Source organism: Amphiura filiformis, chromosome 17 (assembly GCF_039555335.1).
Source record: "Amphiura filiformis chromosome 17, Afil_fr2py, whole genome shotgun sequence".
Taxonomy (NCBI): domain Eukaryota; kingdom Metazoa; phylum Echinodermata; class Ophiuroidea; order Amphilepidida; family Amphiuridae; genus Amphiura; species Amphiura filiformis.
In genome coordinates this window covers 58,748,423-58,765,389 of record NC_092644.1, presented here as the reverse complement: position 1 = coordinate 58,765,389, position 16,967 = coordinate 58,748,423, and the positions used below count along the sequence as shown (strand labels likewise).

The window sequence follows — 16,967 nt, the reverse complement described above, 5'->3', positions numbered from 1 at the left end:
TATTTCCTGTGATGGCAATAAAAATGTTTCTTTTCCTAGCTTCCTTCCTGAATTTAGGTAGCACTTTCATCCTGTTTAATCAAAAAGCACACATTTTGATTGCTCTAATTTTTCAAATGTTGGTATCTAGGCTAGAGTGTTCAGGTATCAAATTCAGCGCTTGTCCTCAACAATTAAATGTGCTAAATCTCAACAGGTCAGCAGTAGTTGGACAGGGACACAGGGTGTGGCTGAAATTCAATTATTACTCTGATTCCCCTCATCTTTATCATTGAATGACGTATCATAATTTTTTTAATATAATTCAAATTTTTCTAGCATTCAATTGTTTCAGCTTCAGCAATGAATGCGATTAGTAAACTTTTACAGTCTGAACTCGGTGCGCCAAACTATTCGGCATACTAAATCACTGATATGTGATTTATCAATCCCATCAGTTGACCGGAATCACTCCTAGGTGATTTATCACCTTGACTGGCATCGTAGGTTTGTCAACAACTTGTAGGGATCCAAATTTATACAGACATCAGGATTTTGATCAGTCCAACATGTCGACATGAAGAAAATGCTTTGTTGATTATATCTATGACAAAACAAACAAGAAAAACAAAGCACACAAAAAATTAGGCCAAGTATCCCTTACCTCTTTCCTCAAGGCACCACTCGGGCAATCTTTCATGAAATCTCGATGCCTGCAAAAAACGAAAATAGAATGCAATGAAAAGAATCTATTTCACCAGAGACGGTGTTATGAAGATGGGTATGGTAATTAAGAGGGCAGATAGTCTGTCAGTCAGCACAAATTTATTCACATGTCTGGTTCCAAAATTATGGCAGGGTCCATCTTATACAGAAATTTCAACAGAATTTGAAAACCCATTTCTTGCACTGGCTTTGGGTGGGGAAGGCTCAATCAAATCACAGATATTGGAACACAAATTCAAAGCTCACACAGGGGTCAAATTTCCATCCAATTCCTTTCATCACATCACAAAATTCTGCTGAAAGAAACTTCTGAACCTGTGTTAGCTTGTATAAAAAGTCTGAGCATTCAATTTTCAATAGCTACACTTTTTAGTAGCCTTAGGCCCAACAAACATGATGACTTTGCCGACAGAATACTTATTAAAATTAGTCCATGTCAGTGAATGTACTTAATGAAGGATTACAAGTACATTCTATTTGACATATCTAGGCATAATTGGTTACATCATATTCCTCCGCACATGAAAAGAATTGGGTTATTTGTCATTTGAACTGACATAACTGTCCACTACATCTCAGCATTCCACATGTTGCATGTATGCTAAGTCTACAAAACTTTTTTTCTCTTATAGGTTGTAAGGACAAAAAATTTCCAGATGAATTGTGCTCTCTGTACATAAGGCCAGTTGGGCAGGGCATATTAAAAATTCAATAATTATTAAACAATATTCATAACAGCTCCCCATTTCACCCCTGGGTAGAGAGAAGCAAGTGAGGTAAAGCATCTTGCCCAAGTGCACAACACGGTGGCACCACTGGAGCTTGAACTAGGAATCCTCTGATTGCCAGGCAGAGCCCGTACCACTGTACCACTGTGCCTCCACGGTTGGGAAAAGTGTTGGACCAAGTGTATAATATTGGACCAAGTGTTATTGGCATTTCCCCCATTTGTCTTTATATTTTTGGAAACTGAGAAACCTGTTACTCGTTGTATAGATCTAGAGATGGATACGCCTCCAGGCAAGCACATGTTAATCATTTTTTTGTATGCGCTGTCACGTTTACCAGACCACCGTGCCCAGGAAAGCAAATCATTGGCCCAACCTTGTGTTTGTCACACACGATAATTGGTGAGCCGAAGCACGACTCGGAAATTATCGCCAGATGTTACATCAAAAGGTCTTGGATGAGACACAATGGTCAAAGATGTTCCCAAACCTATCTGCTGATGATCATGCATTGTATTGCTGTCTCAATTTTCATGGGGCCCTAATGTGTGAACCATAGGAGCAAGCTTTATGAAATTCTGCATTTATTAAAATTCTTATACAAGTAATTTGTTAGATTTGCAATACCATAAGACCATACTTCTATCCAAATAATCAATTCTCCAAGACTCTTAAGTCATTCCAAATCAGTTCCTAGTCACTTTTCTAAATCAGTCAGTTTTCAAAATTTACTATAAACTGATCGCTTAAGGGCTGGGGTATGAGCGTTTGGACAGTATTTATTTTGGGACATTAGAGCACATCAGACATATCGAATTGCATTCTGAATACGAAGAATGTCATTCTGATATCAAATATTTTGATTTTTGAAATTAGCAATTTAATACACATTTTATGGCAAATCATTAAAATTGATATTTTTGATATTTAACAGTACTTGAAGTAAACTTTATCAATCTGATGATTTATACTTAAAGTGTATGTAGGTGGGATAAAAAGCCGACGATCAATTGAAAATTTTGACCTTTCGTATTGAAGATATGGATTTTTTTTCCCAAAACACCAAACAAAAATAAGGTCTTTTTGGGAAAAAATCCATATCTTCAATATGAAAGGTCAAAATTTTCAATTGACCGTCGGCTTTCCTCCTGCTACATACACTTTAAGAATATATCATTAGATTTATATAATTAACTTCGAGGACTGCTATATATCAAAAATTTGAAAAATATCAAATTTTTATAATTTGTCATAAAATTTGTATTATATGGTGATTTTCAAAAATGAAAATTATTTGATATCAGAAAGACATGCTTCGTATTCAGAATGCAATCGATAGGTCTGAGGTGCTCTCATGTCCCACAAAAAATACTGTCAAACGCAATAATCGCTCATTTTAGATCCCTTAAGAACCCTGTTAATTCGAAATGAAACTTGTCTATGATAAAGGCACATTCTCCGATAAAGTGTTCAAAAAGCCAAATCTGTGTCGCCCATAGTTTCAAGTCAGTATTCAGACTTGTTTCGTCAGAAAGAAATGACTTTTATTAATATATCTAATACTTAGGAGTTGCTTTCTAAAATGTGTAGGGCTAGAGGTTGCAACATGCCTAGAAAGTATAAAACAATAAAGCTGATTATGCATATCCATTGTTTTCCTCCATGTCGCCAGCCAAGGTGCGTTCCGTATAATGTGTCCCTGTTCGCTATACATGCGCGCATAATAATGGATTATAGGTCTTTTCATTAGCTGGTATCATGCCCTAATTATAAAGTATAAAACATCACAACGCAGGTTATTAAATTATTCCAACAGGTCTTTGAGACTATGTCGCCAATATTGTTCACAGATACGTTACCTTATTTCTAATGGATGGCAATCTGTCGAAATAACTAGCTATATGAATGTTCTCATATGTGATGGATCAAGCTGGCTCCATAGTTATATTATATATGTGGAACATAACACAATGGTTTCAAAGTAAAAAAATCGGGTCTATTAATGGCAAAAATCCTGGCGTTACGTTCATGTCGTCACAGATATCGTTACCTAAATTCTACTCCCCTCGGAAAAAAACGCTGTGATAAATGAAGCCAAATACCATACCAGAGTTTAGTACATTGGGTGATGACTGATCAAGTATGAGTATTAAGTCGGTAAGTTTTTACACTTGCACGATTAAGACAAAAGTGTGAAAGGGCTTCACAGATACGTTACCACTGATACGTTACCACCAATGCGTACATAAGTAATATTGCTCAAAAATGAAGTATTGTTGAAAAATCACCCATGCATTGTTTTGTGCTCTGAAACTATTAAAGTTTACGATTCTGAATGATTTTCATGAATTCTTTGTGGTTGGAATTTTGCAATTCCGAGACCAAACTTGAACGCTTTATCGGAGAATGTGCCTAAAATGAAATTAAGATATCTCTGGAAATGATATTTATTTACTTTGCCAAAGTTCTACAATGTCCAGGGCCTGATTTATCTTTTGCTGACCCCCAGGGTACAGCAACATGATCCCACTGGCTCTTCGGATTGTACAAATGTGCACAAAGCATGTGCAAAATTTTGAAATATTGAAGTTAAAATGGTCATGTATGATTAAAATTGGAACAAATCCATGTGAAGAATGCAAAAATGTGCCCTTTTAAAGCTGAAAGTTACTTGGTATTTGGTCAAAATCACACATACAATTTTAGCCCCTCTAGATTTTGGCCCCTTTAGATTGTGGCCCCTGGGCCCACTTGGCCCTGTTGTAAATCCGGCCCTGAAAATGTGTGTTTCAAAAGTCCATTATTGAGCTGGTTTAGCAGGAAAGCCCAGGAATGTTCAGTGTGAAGTGAGGAGCAAAACTAAGCACGGCCATGATTATTTGTATAAAGACACCAACTTTGACATCTTCAAAACAACTTTCATGCCTTTCTGGATATAACCAATTTAATAATAATTTTAAAGATAATTAAATTAAATAAACTCACCATTGTTGTAGTTCCTTTTTATCAACTGTGTACAGAAAAAGAAAGGGAGAGAGAAAAGAAATAACTCGAATTAAGATACAGTACAATATTCATAATTATGTGTATATTTTACATGCTAATATGTGACACGATCTGGTCCATGGGGGCCAAAGGAGGCAATTTTGAAAATTGAGTTACTATACTAACTATTACCTTCTACAAACATTAGGCTATCATATACTGAAAACACCAAAGGTCTAGCATTCTTGGTTCTTAAGTTATGAAGTTTTGTGATGTCTATTTTCTGATGTATTTTATTGTTTTTTTACTCCATATTTTTGCCTTTATCTCAATTTCAAATTTGCCGCCTTTGACCCCCATGGACCAGATCGTGTCACAAATGTGACACGATCTGGTACGAAAGGACCTTGTCGAGAACTATAATTCAACACTATTACTCATGCCATGTGAGCTGTTTAGTGATTCGCAACACTTTGTGATTCGTTGATGTGATGACCCATGTTTATGTAAAACACAAACTAAAGGCACGTATAGCTATCATATTCATCATGCTCATTGACATTTTACTAAGTCTGAGTACTTGAGTTAAAGGAGCACTTAAAAACATGCGGCAGGTCTATTTCATAAAACATTGCTAAAAACTCCCTCTGTAAGCATTATTTGGCAGTATTGCTTCCCCCTTCCCATCTCTGTTAAGTGGTAGTTAGTGAGACAAAAAATTACAATGAACCAGTTATTCTTCAAAATGAAGGGCGCCATTCTCATTTACAATCAGAGCTCTAATCACAATATCATTCTAACCCTAATCATGTTGCTAATCCTAATCTTAATAAATCTTTACCAATAACATGATCTTTAAACTTACCCCAAGGCTTAAAAACCTTTAAATGGACACTCTTTATACAAAACTCATGCCAACTGTCCAATCAGAAAGTGTCACTAAATATAGCTCAAAATGACGGGCAAAGTATACAAGCACACAAGTATACAGAATGTGGAGCTATTCAGTTGAAATTCATACACCACTTATGGAAGATATGACCTTAATCTTCCACACAGGGAGTGTAAATTTTAAATGGGGTTATCTAAATGGGTGACTCCATTTGAAATCCCTGTGTAAGAGAATAAGGGCATGTCTTCCATAAGGGTTTAAGGGTTGTATGGATTTCAATTGGAATAGCGCAATTTCAAAGCTCTTGGCTTTCATGATGGTTATCATCATGATCAGGAGTGCACTGCTGTAATAGGCTGTATGCTGCTCACCAGATATTTTGAGATCATCAGTGAAAGCAGTCAGATGGATTTGTAGGCGAGCTGATAAATCTGCTTATCAGGGCTATAAGCCTGAACTTGCCTGCTTACCCATATTGTAATGGTTGCTTAGTGATATGATGGCAAAGAAAGTGTTAACAAACAATTTCACAGGTAAATGTCAAGTGATGCAGCCTATTTTCATCATCCAATTCCCTCAATTGACTTTTTTGGTAAATCCCATAATTCTTTGCGGTTAGACCCCAGATGTCGTAATTTAACGTCACGCCGATGGCTTTCACAGCTTTCAAATGTACAGTAGCAATGTTCGCTAAATGATATGCACATTGATGTGATGTCAAATGACGACATCTCAGGTCTAACCGCACAGAATTATGGGATTTACCGAAAAGGTCAATTCCCTGCCCAAAAGTCCATAAACAGGTGTGCATTTTGGACCAATTCCTTTTTGCTATGCAGCACCATCAAGATACTGTAAGATGTACAAACAAGCAAATATCATTGATATGAAATTCTTATCAAATCCTGCTGACATTTCAAAGTACTGGTAAAGGCAAATCTTAACCTGAAGGAAGCTGGATTCTCTCAGTTGATAAAAAAATTCAATCGATCTCATCCCTCCCCATCTGGTATTATAAAACTAATAAGTGTACCCGTGTGCACGGTGAAGCTCCTTACAAATGTAGCTAAATTATCCTTACTTACCACATGCAAAATAGTCTCACAAAATTTGAAGTGGACAGAATTTTCCGCATGGGAGTATATTGTACCCAAGTTAACCAACTAATGCAATTTACTAGTCCATAATAGAGTAAACTGCACACTCTTTTGCATCGTTAATCATATTACTGTCCTGACTAGTGATGAAATGTAGACATAGTCGATAACTAACTGCAGGCCATGCTTAGTTTATTGGCAAGTATTTTCTTATTGCTTATAGATGCGATATTATTGGTCAACTTATTACCGCTTTCATATTACAGCACCTTGTGAAAATAGTTGTATGATTTCTTATGAGTTAAATGACTGACATAGCTGTCATGAGGAATATTTATTAAGTTATACCTCAAGAAAAATCCAGGCATCTAAGAGAAAAAATAACTAACTACAAAATTAATAACAACTGTAGATAGGGCAAAGTATATGCCTATATTAAATTTTGGCTGAATTCTGTTGATTCTCTTCCAAATTAAATCAAAGTACTTTTTAATGTACCTCATAATTGTAGTTTGAAAGGCATTCATTGTAGGTCACCATAGGACATTTCAGAAGGCTCTTTTTAAAATTTGATGCTGGCAATTTGTTAATTTGGTTAAAAGGAAAAGCAGTTACATTCTGGATTGGGAGAAAGCATTATCATCCAAACAGATTATGTTGATCATAAAGATTACCTGGGCAAATCATTAAAACCAAAATGGGATAAAAGTGATGTGATAAAAGTGATAAAAATTAACGGGACATTCACATCAAAAATGTCAGTGATTGCCTATAGACTCTCTGCCAGATTACAATGGCGATTCTATTTGATTGGGAATGTAGCTTTTATAATGTACCGTACTGCTCTTTTATCTAACATCAGTATGGGCTTCAAACAACACAGCATACATACAAAATAGCCTATAACACATTACATAACAATATATATACGTAGTGCATGAAAATTTATTGAAACCGATAATTTTCATAAAAAGTGGTTTTCTTTTGTCAAAATAAAAATGTTTTTCCTATTTTCATTTGATATTTTATGTTAAATTATGAATGTACTACATCATGGTCAAAATATGGACATTGTAATTAACATTTCATTCGACCACCCCACAAAATTTGTAAATGTGCTTTGAACTAATCTTCTTGAGCGGCTGAGTAGTTCGATGAGTAGGACCTTTTTATGTTCAGCTCAAGACTATAAGATCACTATCTCATATGCCGCAAGACAGACGAATTGTGAAAGTCCAGTGTCTGCGCTGCCCGAAAATTTTTGGGTGGGGCGGTTAGTGGACTTTAGTGGTCAATCTCTCTTGATGATCAGAATCTGCATGAGTATAGTTCATAACTAAGAAAAAACAGGTCCTATTCGTCTGACTATGGCTGGATACAAGAAGTATAGATAATCATCATATCATAATCATACCATCTAAAGACTTCACAAAATGTAACTTATCCTGTACATACATAAATAATGTATTTAAATGAAGCAATAATATTCAAACTTGCATATCTGTGATTTTGTTTACAATAAAGTAGGCCCACTTACCATGCTTACTAAATGTAAGCATGTTCCAAGTCATTACAAGCATCAGTACTTCAACCTACAATCCCCGAAAAATGTCGTTGAAACGCTTTAGGCATCTTGAATGAAATCCAAAGTGTATATGTAATGTGGATAAAAATGTTCAATATTTGGAATTAGAAGAAAGCCGGGCCATCAATTAACACTGTTCCCTGCCCCACCCCCCATCATTCAATGTTGCGACACTTTGGAGACACGCTGAACACATTTGCACGTTTCAACATTGCACGGGGAGTGGGGGACTAATTTTCCCTAAAGACGCTTTAATGTTTCAAGACATATTTCGTGGATTGTATGAGGCAAACGCTAAAATTAACATCTGATTTTAATCTTTTGGCTATAACTTTAAAACTACTTGATAGAATCACTCCAAATTTTCAATGAATATTAGTTAGTGCATAAGCTATGATATGGGTATAAAATAAAACAACTAATTGTATCAATTTTGACTATATCGCCCTGCACTACAAGCAGGTTGCACCCCACCTGTGTATGTCTACAATCATAGATTGAATACAATAACGCTTTTTTCAAACATACTAATCTTACAGATGTGAGTGATCAGCATGATATAGTTCAATGCATAGGTATCGCGGGAACGCTGCAGTGCAGGGCAATATAGTCAAAAACGACCTTTTTCACCTTTTTTCAGACCAACGCCCCCGAGCAAAAAAACAAAACAAAACAAACTAATAATAACAAAATCGCATTAGTACGCTTATGAAGTAGGCCTACTCATGCAGAGATATCTTTAAAATTGATATTTTATTTGCGTGAAATGGTAAAGTGCGATTGTAAATCGTCCCATTGAATCACATAGTGATTTGACGGTTTACCCTAGCCTAATACTGAATATTAATACAAGGAGTTTAGAAATGGTAAACCGTTGACAAAATTCATAATTTAGGCCGATTTGGTGTCAACTTTTATTTGTAAAGTGTTTTGTTTGAAAGCTTGTTAAAAACTACATCTAATTTTACTATTTTACGTTTTGTTAGCTCTAACATTATTTACATTTTACTGATTTTAGCAAATGTAAATCGTCTGTCGAGATTTACCATTTTCATAATCACGAGAATGCAATGCGCACCCATATATCACGGAATCCCGTAATTATTTCAACATGACAGCGTGGTGTAATGGACAGTACTTCAGACGGTGAAACGGAAGGCTAGTGGTTCGAGCCTCAACAGTTTCACCTTTTTTTTTTCTTTTTTTTTTTTGTGTGTGACTTATTCAAACCAGTAAACTATTCTTCTGTATTCATGACAATTGACATTGTGAAACACAAAAATAAGTTTTAAAGCCCTAATTTATCTATGGCATGATAATTGATTTTTTTAAAATTGTAATAAAGACACAAATAGATCCGGACATCTTTAAAGGTTATGAATATGGGCACTATAGCAATTGTAAGATAAACTATTCTTCTGTATTCATGACAATTGACATTATGAAACACGAAAATAAGTTTTAAAACCCTAATTTATCTATGGCATGATAATTGATTGTTTTTGTTTTAAATTGTAATAAAGACAAACATAGATCCGGACATCTTTAAAGGTCATGAATATGGGCACTATAGCAATTGTAAGATAACACCCCCCCCCCCCCAACACACCCACACACCCCCCCCCACCCCTTCAAGTTTCATACGTTTCATAAGTATTTTACTTATAGAGTGCTTGCACATCAGGTCATTAGTTCAAATCATCTCCTCTATAGGCACGCCCCAGAAGATATGCAAATGGATGGAGTACAAAAGAATTATTTGACCACTACCTAAATAAAAGATGAGTTGTTTTATTTTGTGCCCACATCATAGCCTATCTATTAATGAATAGTCATGGAAAATTTTTCACGCTTGGTACCTATGCATTGAACTATATCATGCTGATCACTCACATCTGTAAGATTAGTATGTTTGAAAAGAGCGCTATTGTATTCAATCTATGATTGTAGACATACACAGGTGATGGGTGCAAGCTGCTTGTAGTGCAGGGCGATATAGTCAAAATTGATACAATTAGTTGTTTTATTTTATACCCACATCATAGCTTATGCGCTAACTAATATTCATTGAAAATTTGGAGTGATTCTATCAAGTAGTTTTAAAGTTATAGCCAAAATATTAAAATCAGATGTTAATTTTACCGTTTCCCTCAGACAACCCCCGAAACATGTCGTTGAAACTCTTCTGGCATCTAGAATGAAATCCAAAGTGTATATGTAATGTGGATAAAATGTTCAATATTTGGAATTAGAAGAAAGCTGGGCCATCAATTAACACTTTTCCTTCCCCACCCCCATCATTCAATGTTGCGACACTTTGGAGACACGCTGAACACATTTGCACGTTTCAACATTGCACGGGGGAGTGGGGGGGACTAATTTTCCCCTAAAGACGCTTTAATGTTTCAAGACATATTTCGGGGATTGTAGTTTTAGTACCATTCCTTAATCCAGTTTTGAGATAATTGCTATAACCAGTAAATTCCCTCTAGAGTTATATCAAGTCAATGGTATTCAGACATGTCATTACCTCAAAATGATCAAAACCTAAAAGTTTAAGAGTAACAATTTGAACTTTAGAATCAAAGCCACCTTCCTCCTTGTTCCTTACAATTCCATGTTAAACAAAAACACAAAAAACAAAAATGTCCTTGTTCTCGTCGACCTCCCTCCACCTTGATATGAAATTTAATAAAAAAAAAAAATAAAAAAAAACATGAATGAAAATATTTTTAAAACATAATAATTGACAAAAAAAATTGAAAATAAGAAACTGTGCTCATCATAATAACAAATTAGAGCCCATAAAGAGTTTCTAACTTGTGGGATACCTATGGTATAGTATTATTTGGAAAAAAAAATTGAAAATAAAGTTTGAAAAAAATATGGAAATTAGCTTATTATCATAATATAAAATATGCAAATTAAACCCCCAAAAAGTAAACGGAGATGCCCTATGTGTTGCCTGTCCCCGCCATGATGAAAAGGGAGGCACCCGATCAGTAGTATTTTGTAGTATGTTGATGTTAGATGAGATTGGGATACCTGTCTGAGGGCAGGGGTATGGCAGGGGGAAGAGGGCACATGTGTGGCTGAGGGGGACTGGGAGGTGATTTGGTCCAGGTCAGGGTTGCTGGTTCTCAATTATGGCATGAGTGAGTGTAGTGCAAATAAAATAAATCGTGTAGTTTGGGATTGACTGCTCTCTGAATTTTACTTTAAACACAAGCGCACTCATAGGGTAATATGTGACGTGATCAAGCAAAATCAGTCGGAACTCGGAAATATTAAATTTTCAGTTTCTTATAGAATAGTAAAAAGCATTTACAAAGCTGGATTTTGCAGAAAACTCCACTGATATTGAACAACCAGTTCCAAATATATGAGCAATTAAGAGTTTCCAAAACAAGAGGAAACAAAAGAAAATATTTCCTTTGTTTGGCTATATCTTTGTTTGAATTATGCTGTGTTGTAAATAATCTTGCTTGATTTTATCTTGTTTGCTCTTTTGGGCTTTTAAATTTGTAGTATACCTTGTACTGTAGTTAAGATTTTTCTGTAAAGCGCATTGAGAAACTGTTTTGTTTGTAACACGCTCTATAAGTGTATATTATTATTATTATTATTATTATCTCAAAATCAATATTTCCGAGTTCCGACTGATTTTGCTTGATCGCATCACATATGTGTCCAAGCTTGGAGTGTTAATGTCCTACATGAACACAACATACAATAGATAACCAGGTAGCTCTTGTATTTTGTACCTAATTGACTTTATATGAAGTAATTTGTCAAGATAGTACTCCGCTCATGTCAATGCTCAATTACTGCTCTAGAAAATCATTAACGACCGTCGTCAAGCAATCTACCCAAAGCTCATTTTCATCTACAATGTAATCAGAAATGGGTTCCTATCAAGAAACCAACGTCGGATTTAATGTGAAAAGTTCATCACATAAAAGCAACTCTAATTGAAAATACCGAGTAATGTACTGATACTACAGGCAGTGGGTATGATTTTCACTCTACAATGTATATTATCATAGTAAAGGACTTGCCATCACATGGTTTATCATATTTTCAACCAATAACTCCACTTTGTTTACTATTCAGCAAGTGTGTTTTTCTCAATCAAGTGTGTAATTGCTAATAATGCAGAGGTCCATTTCGTTTTAAAATACAAATGTTGGTCAATAGCGTCCATTTGGAGGCTACGCCCCTGGTTGGTACACCACTGCCAAAGCTGTAGTCAGTCAGGGGTGCGATGCACCTCCGCAAAAATCCCAAATGCCAAGTCCACTATTTTCTCTAAACAATGTTGAAAATCAGCCCTTTTTTAGAGGAAAAATTCCACTTTTTGTGCAACAAAATCAGCCCCTTTTTAGGATAAATTCACAAAATGTCCCTTCACAACCTATAAATCCTGGCTACAGGCCTGCTTAAAAACAGTGGTAAGGCAAAAAAAACACAAAAACAGCCAGACAGACCTTTCAAGTAGGGTTGGTTGTTCTGTTTGGGTTGTTTTTTGTTAGTTTATTTAGCAAATGACTCTAAAAATCTGTAATAAATTTTTTTTTCTCTCATGTTTTTTCAGTCAAAATAATAAACTTTTTGGCACAAACAACTGATTTTATATACATACAGCAATTTCCATCAAAGTCAATGTCATTGTCGTCTACGCCCATTTTTCTATATTGTAGCCTATACAGTAAAAGAATAAGGCCTGATATTAATAATGAATGGTGCCACTATATGAAGGCAATTCCATTTCTTATGGTCCAGGAGCAATGTAAGGGGCCAGAATCTCCAATTAGTAATACAGTGTTGCCAAAATTTCAAATGGAAAACAGAATCAAGGGAAAGTTGTTTGTATTTGGGGGTTGACACTTCATTGCAGGCATTTCATCTTTCATTTGAGGGAGGAGGTTAAATATAAAACCCTGATTCCCAAATAGAGATGAACATTTGTCTAGTATATTAACCCCATTATGTTTTAAAAATGTGCCTTAACATGAAGCGTGATAATAACAAAGAACTCTTCATTCTGAGTTTGATAAGTGAGACTATAAGAATCTAATTGAGTAATAGCATTGGCATGACAACAATGCCAAGTGCATTATTATAATATACCAAAAATTTATACACATTCATTAAAGTTTCTCACCTTCAAAAGTGTAAAATAAAATTTCAAACTATCCCATTTTAAAAGCATGTCACTTTAAAATAATGACATTATTAAATTAGCTTTTCAGATTTTACACGCCAAATTTTTACAACATCATCAGTTCTGTGAAAATAAGAAATATTTGAAAATCTCTGCCTATTCAATATCTGAGACATAAGCTTCCATAGAAGACTCAAGCTGCTCAAATCACAGAGCCGGTGGAGTTACGACTCAGGGAGCCTACATCGCCATGGTAACCGGTATGCTGTATCAACTATCCTGACTAGGAGACAGGCAACACGCTTTATTAAAAATCATCTACACAGTGATTATGATTGGATCATATCGCTTACTAATAACTAAACTGAATCACTTAGTGGTTTGCACGATTTACACCAAGTATCTAGTTTGGTTTGTAACAGGTAGAAATTGGGAAATACATTTGATTTTTGTATTCTTATATGAGTTCCTCTATCAGCTCTTCTTGAGGAGACCAAGAGAGCACTTTTACATCTGACTTTGTGTTGCGATCAGGCCCGTAACATGGACATGGGGGAAGATAATGAAAAAGGGGATTTTTTTCCAAAATTTTGACCTTTTTGACCAAAAAGGCATAAAAAAACCCATTTTTTCGCTCATTATGCTCGCAAATGGGACTTTTGGGGCATTTTGGGATGGGGGCATCCACTCTCAGCCCCCCTGATTACAGGCCTGGTTGCGATCATTTTGATCATTGTTTCGAACACAGATGATGTGAAACAGTTGACCTGGTAACAATCAATTTTGATGTCACACACTATGATGGCGAATTATAGAGCAACGTACATAATTTGTATTTATTTATTTAACTTGGGGTGACCAATCAATGCGCTGGCACTGTTCTCCCTTGGTTCCCAGGTACAGGTCTATAAACGACTCTAAAGAAAAAATTAACATTTCTTTGTTGACATGCGGCTAACAAGTCCGCTTCTTTTTGCAACAACGTTTAATATTGCCACATTCCCCCACATGTAATTTTTGTTCAAGTGTTTGCACAAAAATTACCGGAACCAGGAAATTCCAACATTGTGATCCTTTATTCATATGAAATGACCTTTTAAACTTGATTTCCCAGCTATATTAGGACTCCGTAAATGCAATAAACTCAATTGTAATTATTGACTGACTGACTGGGGATAGTGCTCACTATTTTTGTCAATGCGTAATGAAACATGCCCTTTCCAAGTAGACGGTATACAAGTCAACACATGACATTTACTTCTACAATGTGTGTTCTGAATTCCAATGAGAAAAACTTGAGAGTGCATACATGTGCATGTGTGCGAAAGAGAGAGTGAGAGACAAACACAGACAGGAGACAAAAAGAACTAGAAACCACAGTTGTGTTTGACCAAACACGAATATCTATGCCCGTGATGACCACACCTAATCCCCTTCCCCTATTCACAAACGAAAACTTGGTAAGCACCATGTGAAACACCTTGTTTTAAACTTTCATTTGATATACATGTAATGCTCATAACACTAGACTGGACCACACTCTCTCTAATACCCTACCAAGCATTCACTCTCATTTATACCCCACCAGACCCTCACTCTCTCTAAACACCACCAGACTGGACCACACTCTCTCTGATACCCCACCAGACCCTCACTCTCTCTTATACTCCACCAGACCATCACTCTCTCTAAAACACCACCAGACTGGACCACACTCTCTCTAATACCCCACCAGACCCTCACTCTCTCTTATACTCCACCCGACACTCACTCGCTCACCACTAGGCTGACCCATACTCTCTCTAATACACTACTAAGCCTTCACTCTCTCTTGTACCCCATCAGACCCTCACTCTCTCTTAAACACCACCAGACTTGACCACACTCTCTCTTATACCCCACCCCTTAACCAACCACGCTCCTTGTCCCATCATGACAACTTATTGAGGTGGTCCAAGGAACCAAAATCAAAATGCCTACACATTCCCTTTTAAGGGAGTTTTTGTCAAGTGATCAGTTTCCTTGACATACGATTCATGCCGTTATTGCAAATACAGGTAGCTAACAAAACGCGGCCTATTAGGCTACACTGTGTTAATAGTTCGTACCTAATTTGCAGTTTAAAGCCTTTGAACTTTGACCTCTGGGGTTGCGGTTACCACAGAATACATCTAGGGTTTATGGGCCATCATTGTACCAAGTATGAACCCTGAGGGCGCTGTAGTTCTTGAGCTGGAGATGTTTGAAATTTTACACATATTGCTCCCTGTAGCCCATGACTTTTGACCTATGAACGCTGAGGGCGATATAGTTCTTGAGCTAAAGCGGTTTTAAAAATTTACACATATTGCCCCCTGTAGCCTGTGACCTTTGACCCCTGGGGTCGAGGCTACCATAAGTTACGGGCGTAAACCACCAAATAACTTCTCCATTGAAAAGCACGTAAAAATCACCTTTTTTAAACGGCGTTTTCTACCAGGCGTGACAATATTTTTCACTTTTTAACGCTATCCCTGTATTAATTAAGGACCGAAATTTTATTTAAGCTTCAATTTTGGGGAACTTTATAGAATCAGTTTTTTATTAAAAAATGTTGAAAAGCGACGCCGCTATTTCAACGCCAAAACTAGCATTAAAACTTGTTCCGTTAGCAGTAATTCGGACAGGGCCTACTTTTCTTGTGAAATCGATTTGTATAATTTCATATCTATTTTAGTCATTAATAGGTTAGCATCTTTCATTTAAATCAGAACATGCCAACCTCACGAAGAACATGGTCCCTAAGGACACCACATTGTCTCATGTAGGCATATACGCTTAACCGAACTCATCACCATTGCACCTTTCGCGCAGTGATTTAGTGTAATACGCCTTGAACCGCACAAGAGGTTTGAATTTTTTAAACTTTTCTCTATTTTTGGAAACAATAAACCATTCTAAGAAAAAGTGTCATTTCTTTAATTCATACATTACACCAATCTGCTATAAGGGTTCTCTAAACAATTTTTGATACATTAAAAAAAACCCGCCATTTTGGGTACTTTTGACCAATTATGGATAAACAGAGTTTATAGCAGGTTTGATCGATCTTTAAATACAATTATGACGTCATAATAGTTAAACCTTTAACAACAGTGAGTCAAATAACTTAAGTTGCACATTACATAAGCAAAATGCACAAAGGTTACCGAACCCCCCCCCATGACAAGCACCATCTCATTGCACGAGTATATGCCTAGGTCGAAAACGTTAGGTGTAGGGTATAAAGACACAACACCCCCTTTGCGCAAGCATATTTTCCCCAATGTCTGATAATATTACAATATCTTCAATCAAAGAAACTCGTCACAAACTTGGTTAATCAATTTCCCTCTAGAGAATTGAAAACGGCCGCATTGTAAATAATAACGCCATATACCGACCAAATTTCGTTAAAATTGAGAGGAACATAGACACGTCACCTTAAAACGCTATTGATAAGGTAGTTGGAGGTACTTGGATACCTTTGATGGGAAAAATGTTTCCGAGAGTATCTTATAAACGCATTTCATGTTATACGTTTGTCAATTATTGTACCATTTTCTTAAACAAAAATTTTAAAAGTTGAATGGTTATTCGATTTTAAACTCAAAATGGTATATCTGAGCAAACATGGCCGCCATTGCCAGCTTTGGTACCAAACCCTGTTTCCAACGAGTTTTCCAGAAATTTATACTCTAAAATCTTGTTTGAAAGCTTCGGGATTATAAAATAGAATATTCTCATTTCAAAATAAATCAGTTTGAGGGGAAAACTTTCCTTAATAACTTTA

At 36.0% G+C, this 16,967-nt stretch overlaps 1 protein-coding gene across 1 annotated transcript in view; it reads right to left on the bottom strand.

The window, feature by feature from the left end:
- The window catches only part of LOC140138062 (uncharacterized), a 135,784-nt gene that overhangs the window by 99,300 nt on the left and 19,517 nt on the right, over window positions 1-16,967 (bottom strand). The window contains exons 2-3 of the mRNA XM_072159906.1: window positions 4,419-4,443; window positions 644-692 (exon numbers count right to left, since the gene is read on the bottom strand). Coding sequence (XP_072016007.1) covers window positions 644-692; window positions 4,419-4,443 — 74 coding nt within the window. The remainder of the gene's footprint in view (window positions 1-643; window positions 693-4,418; window positions 4,444-16,967) is intronic.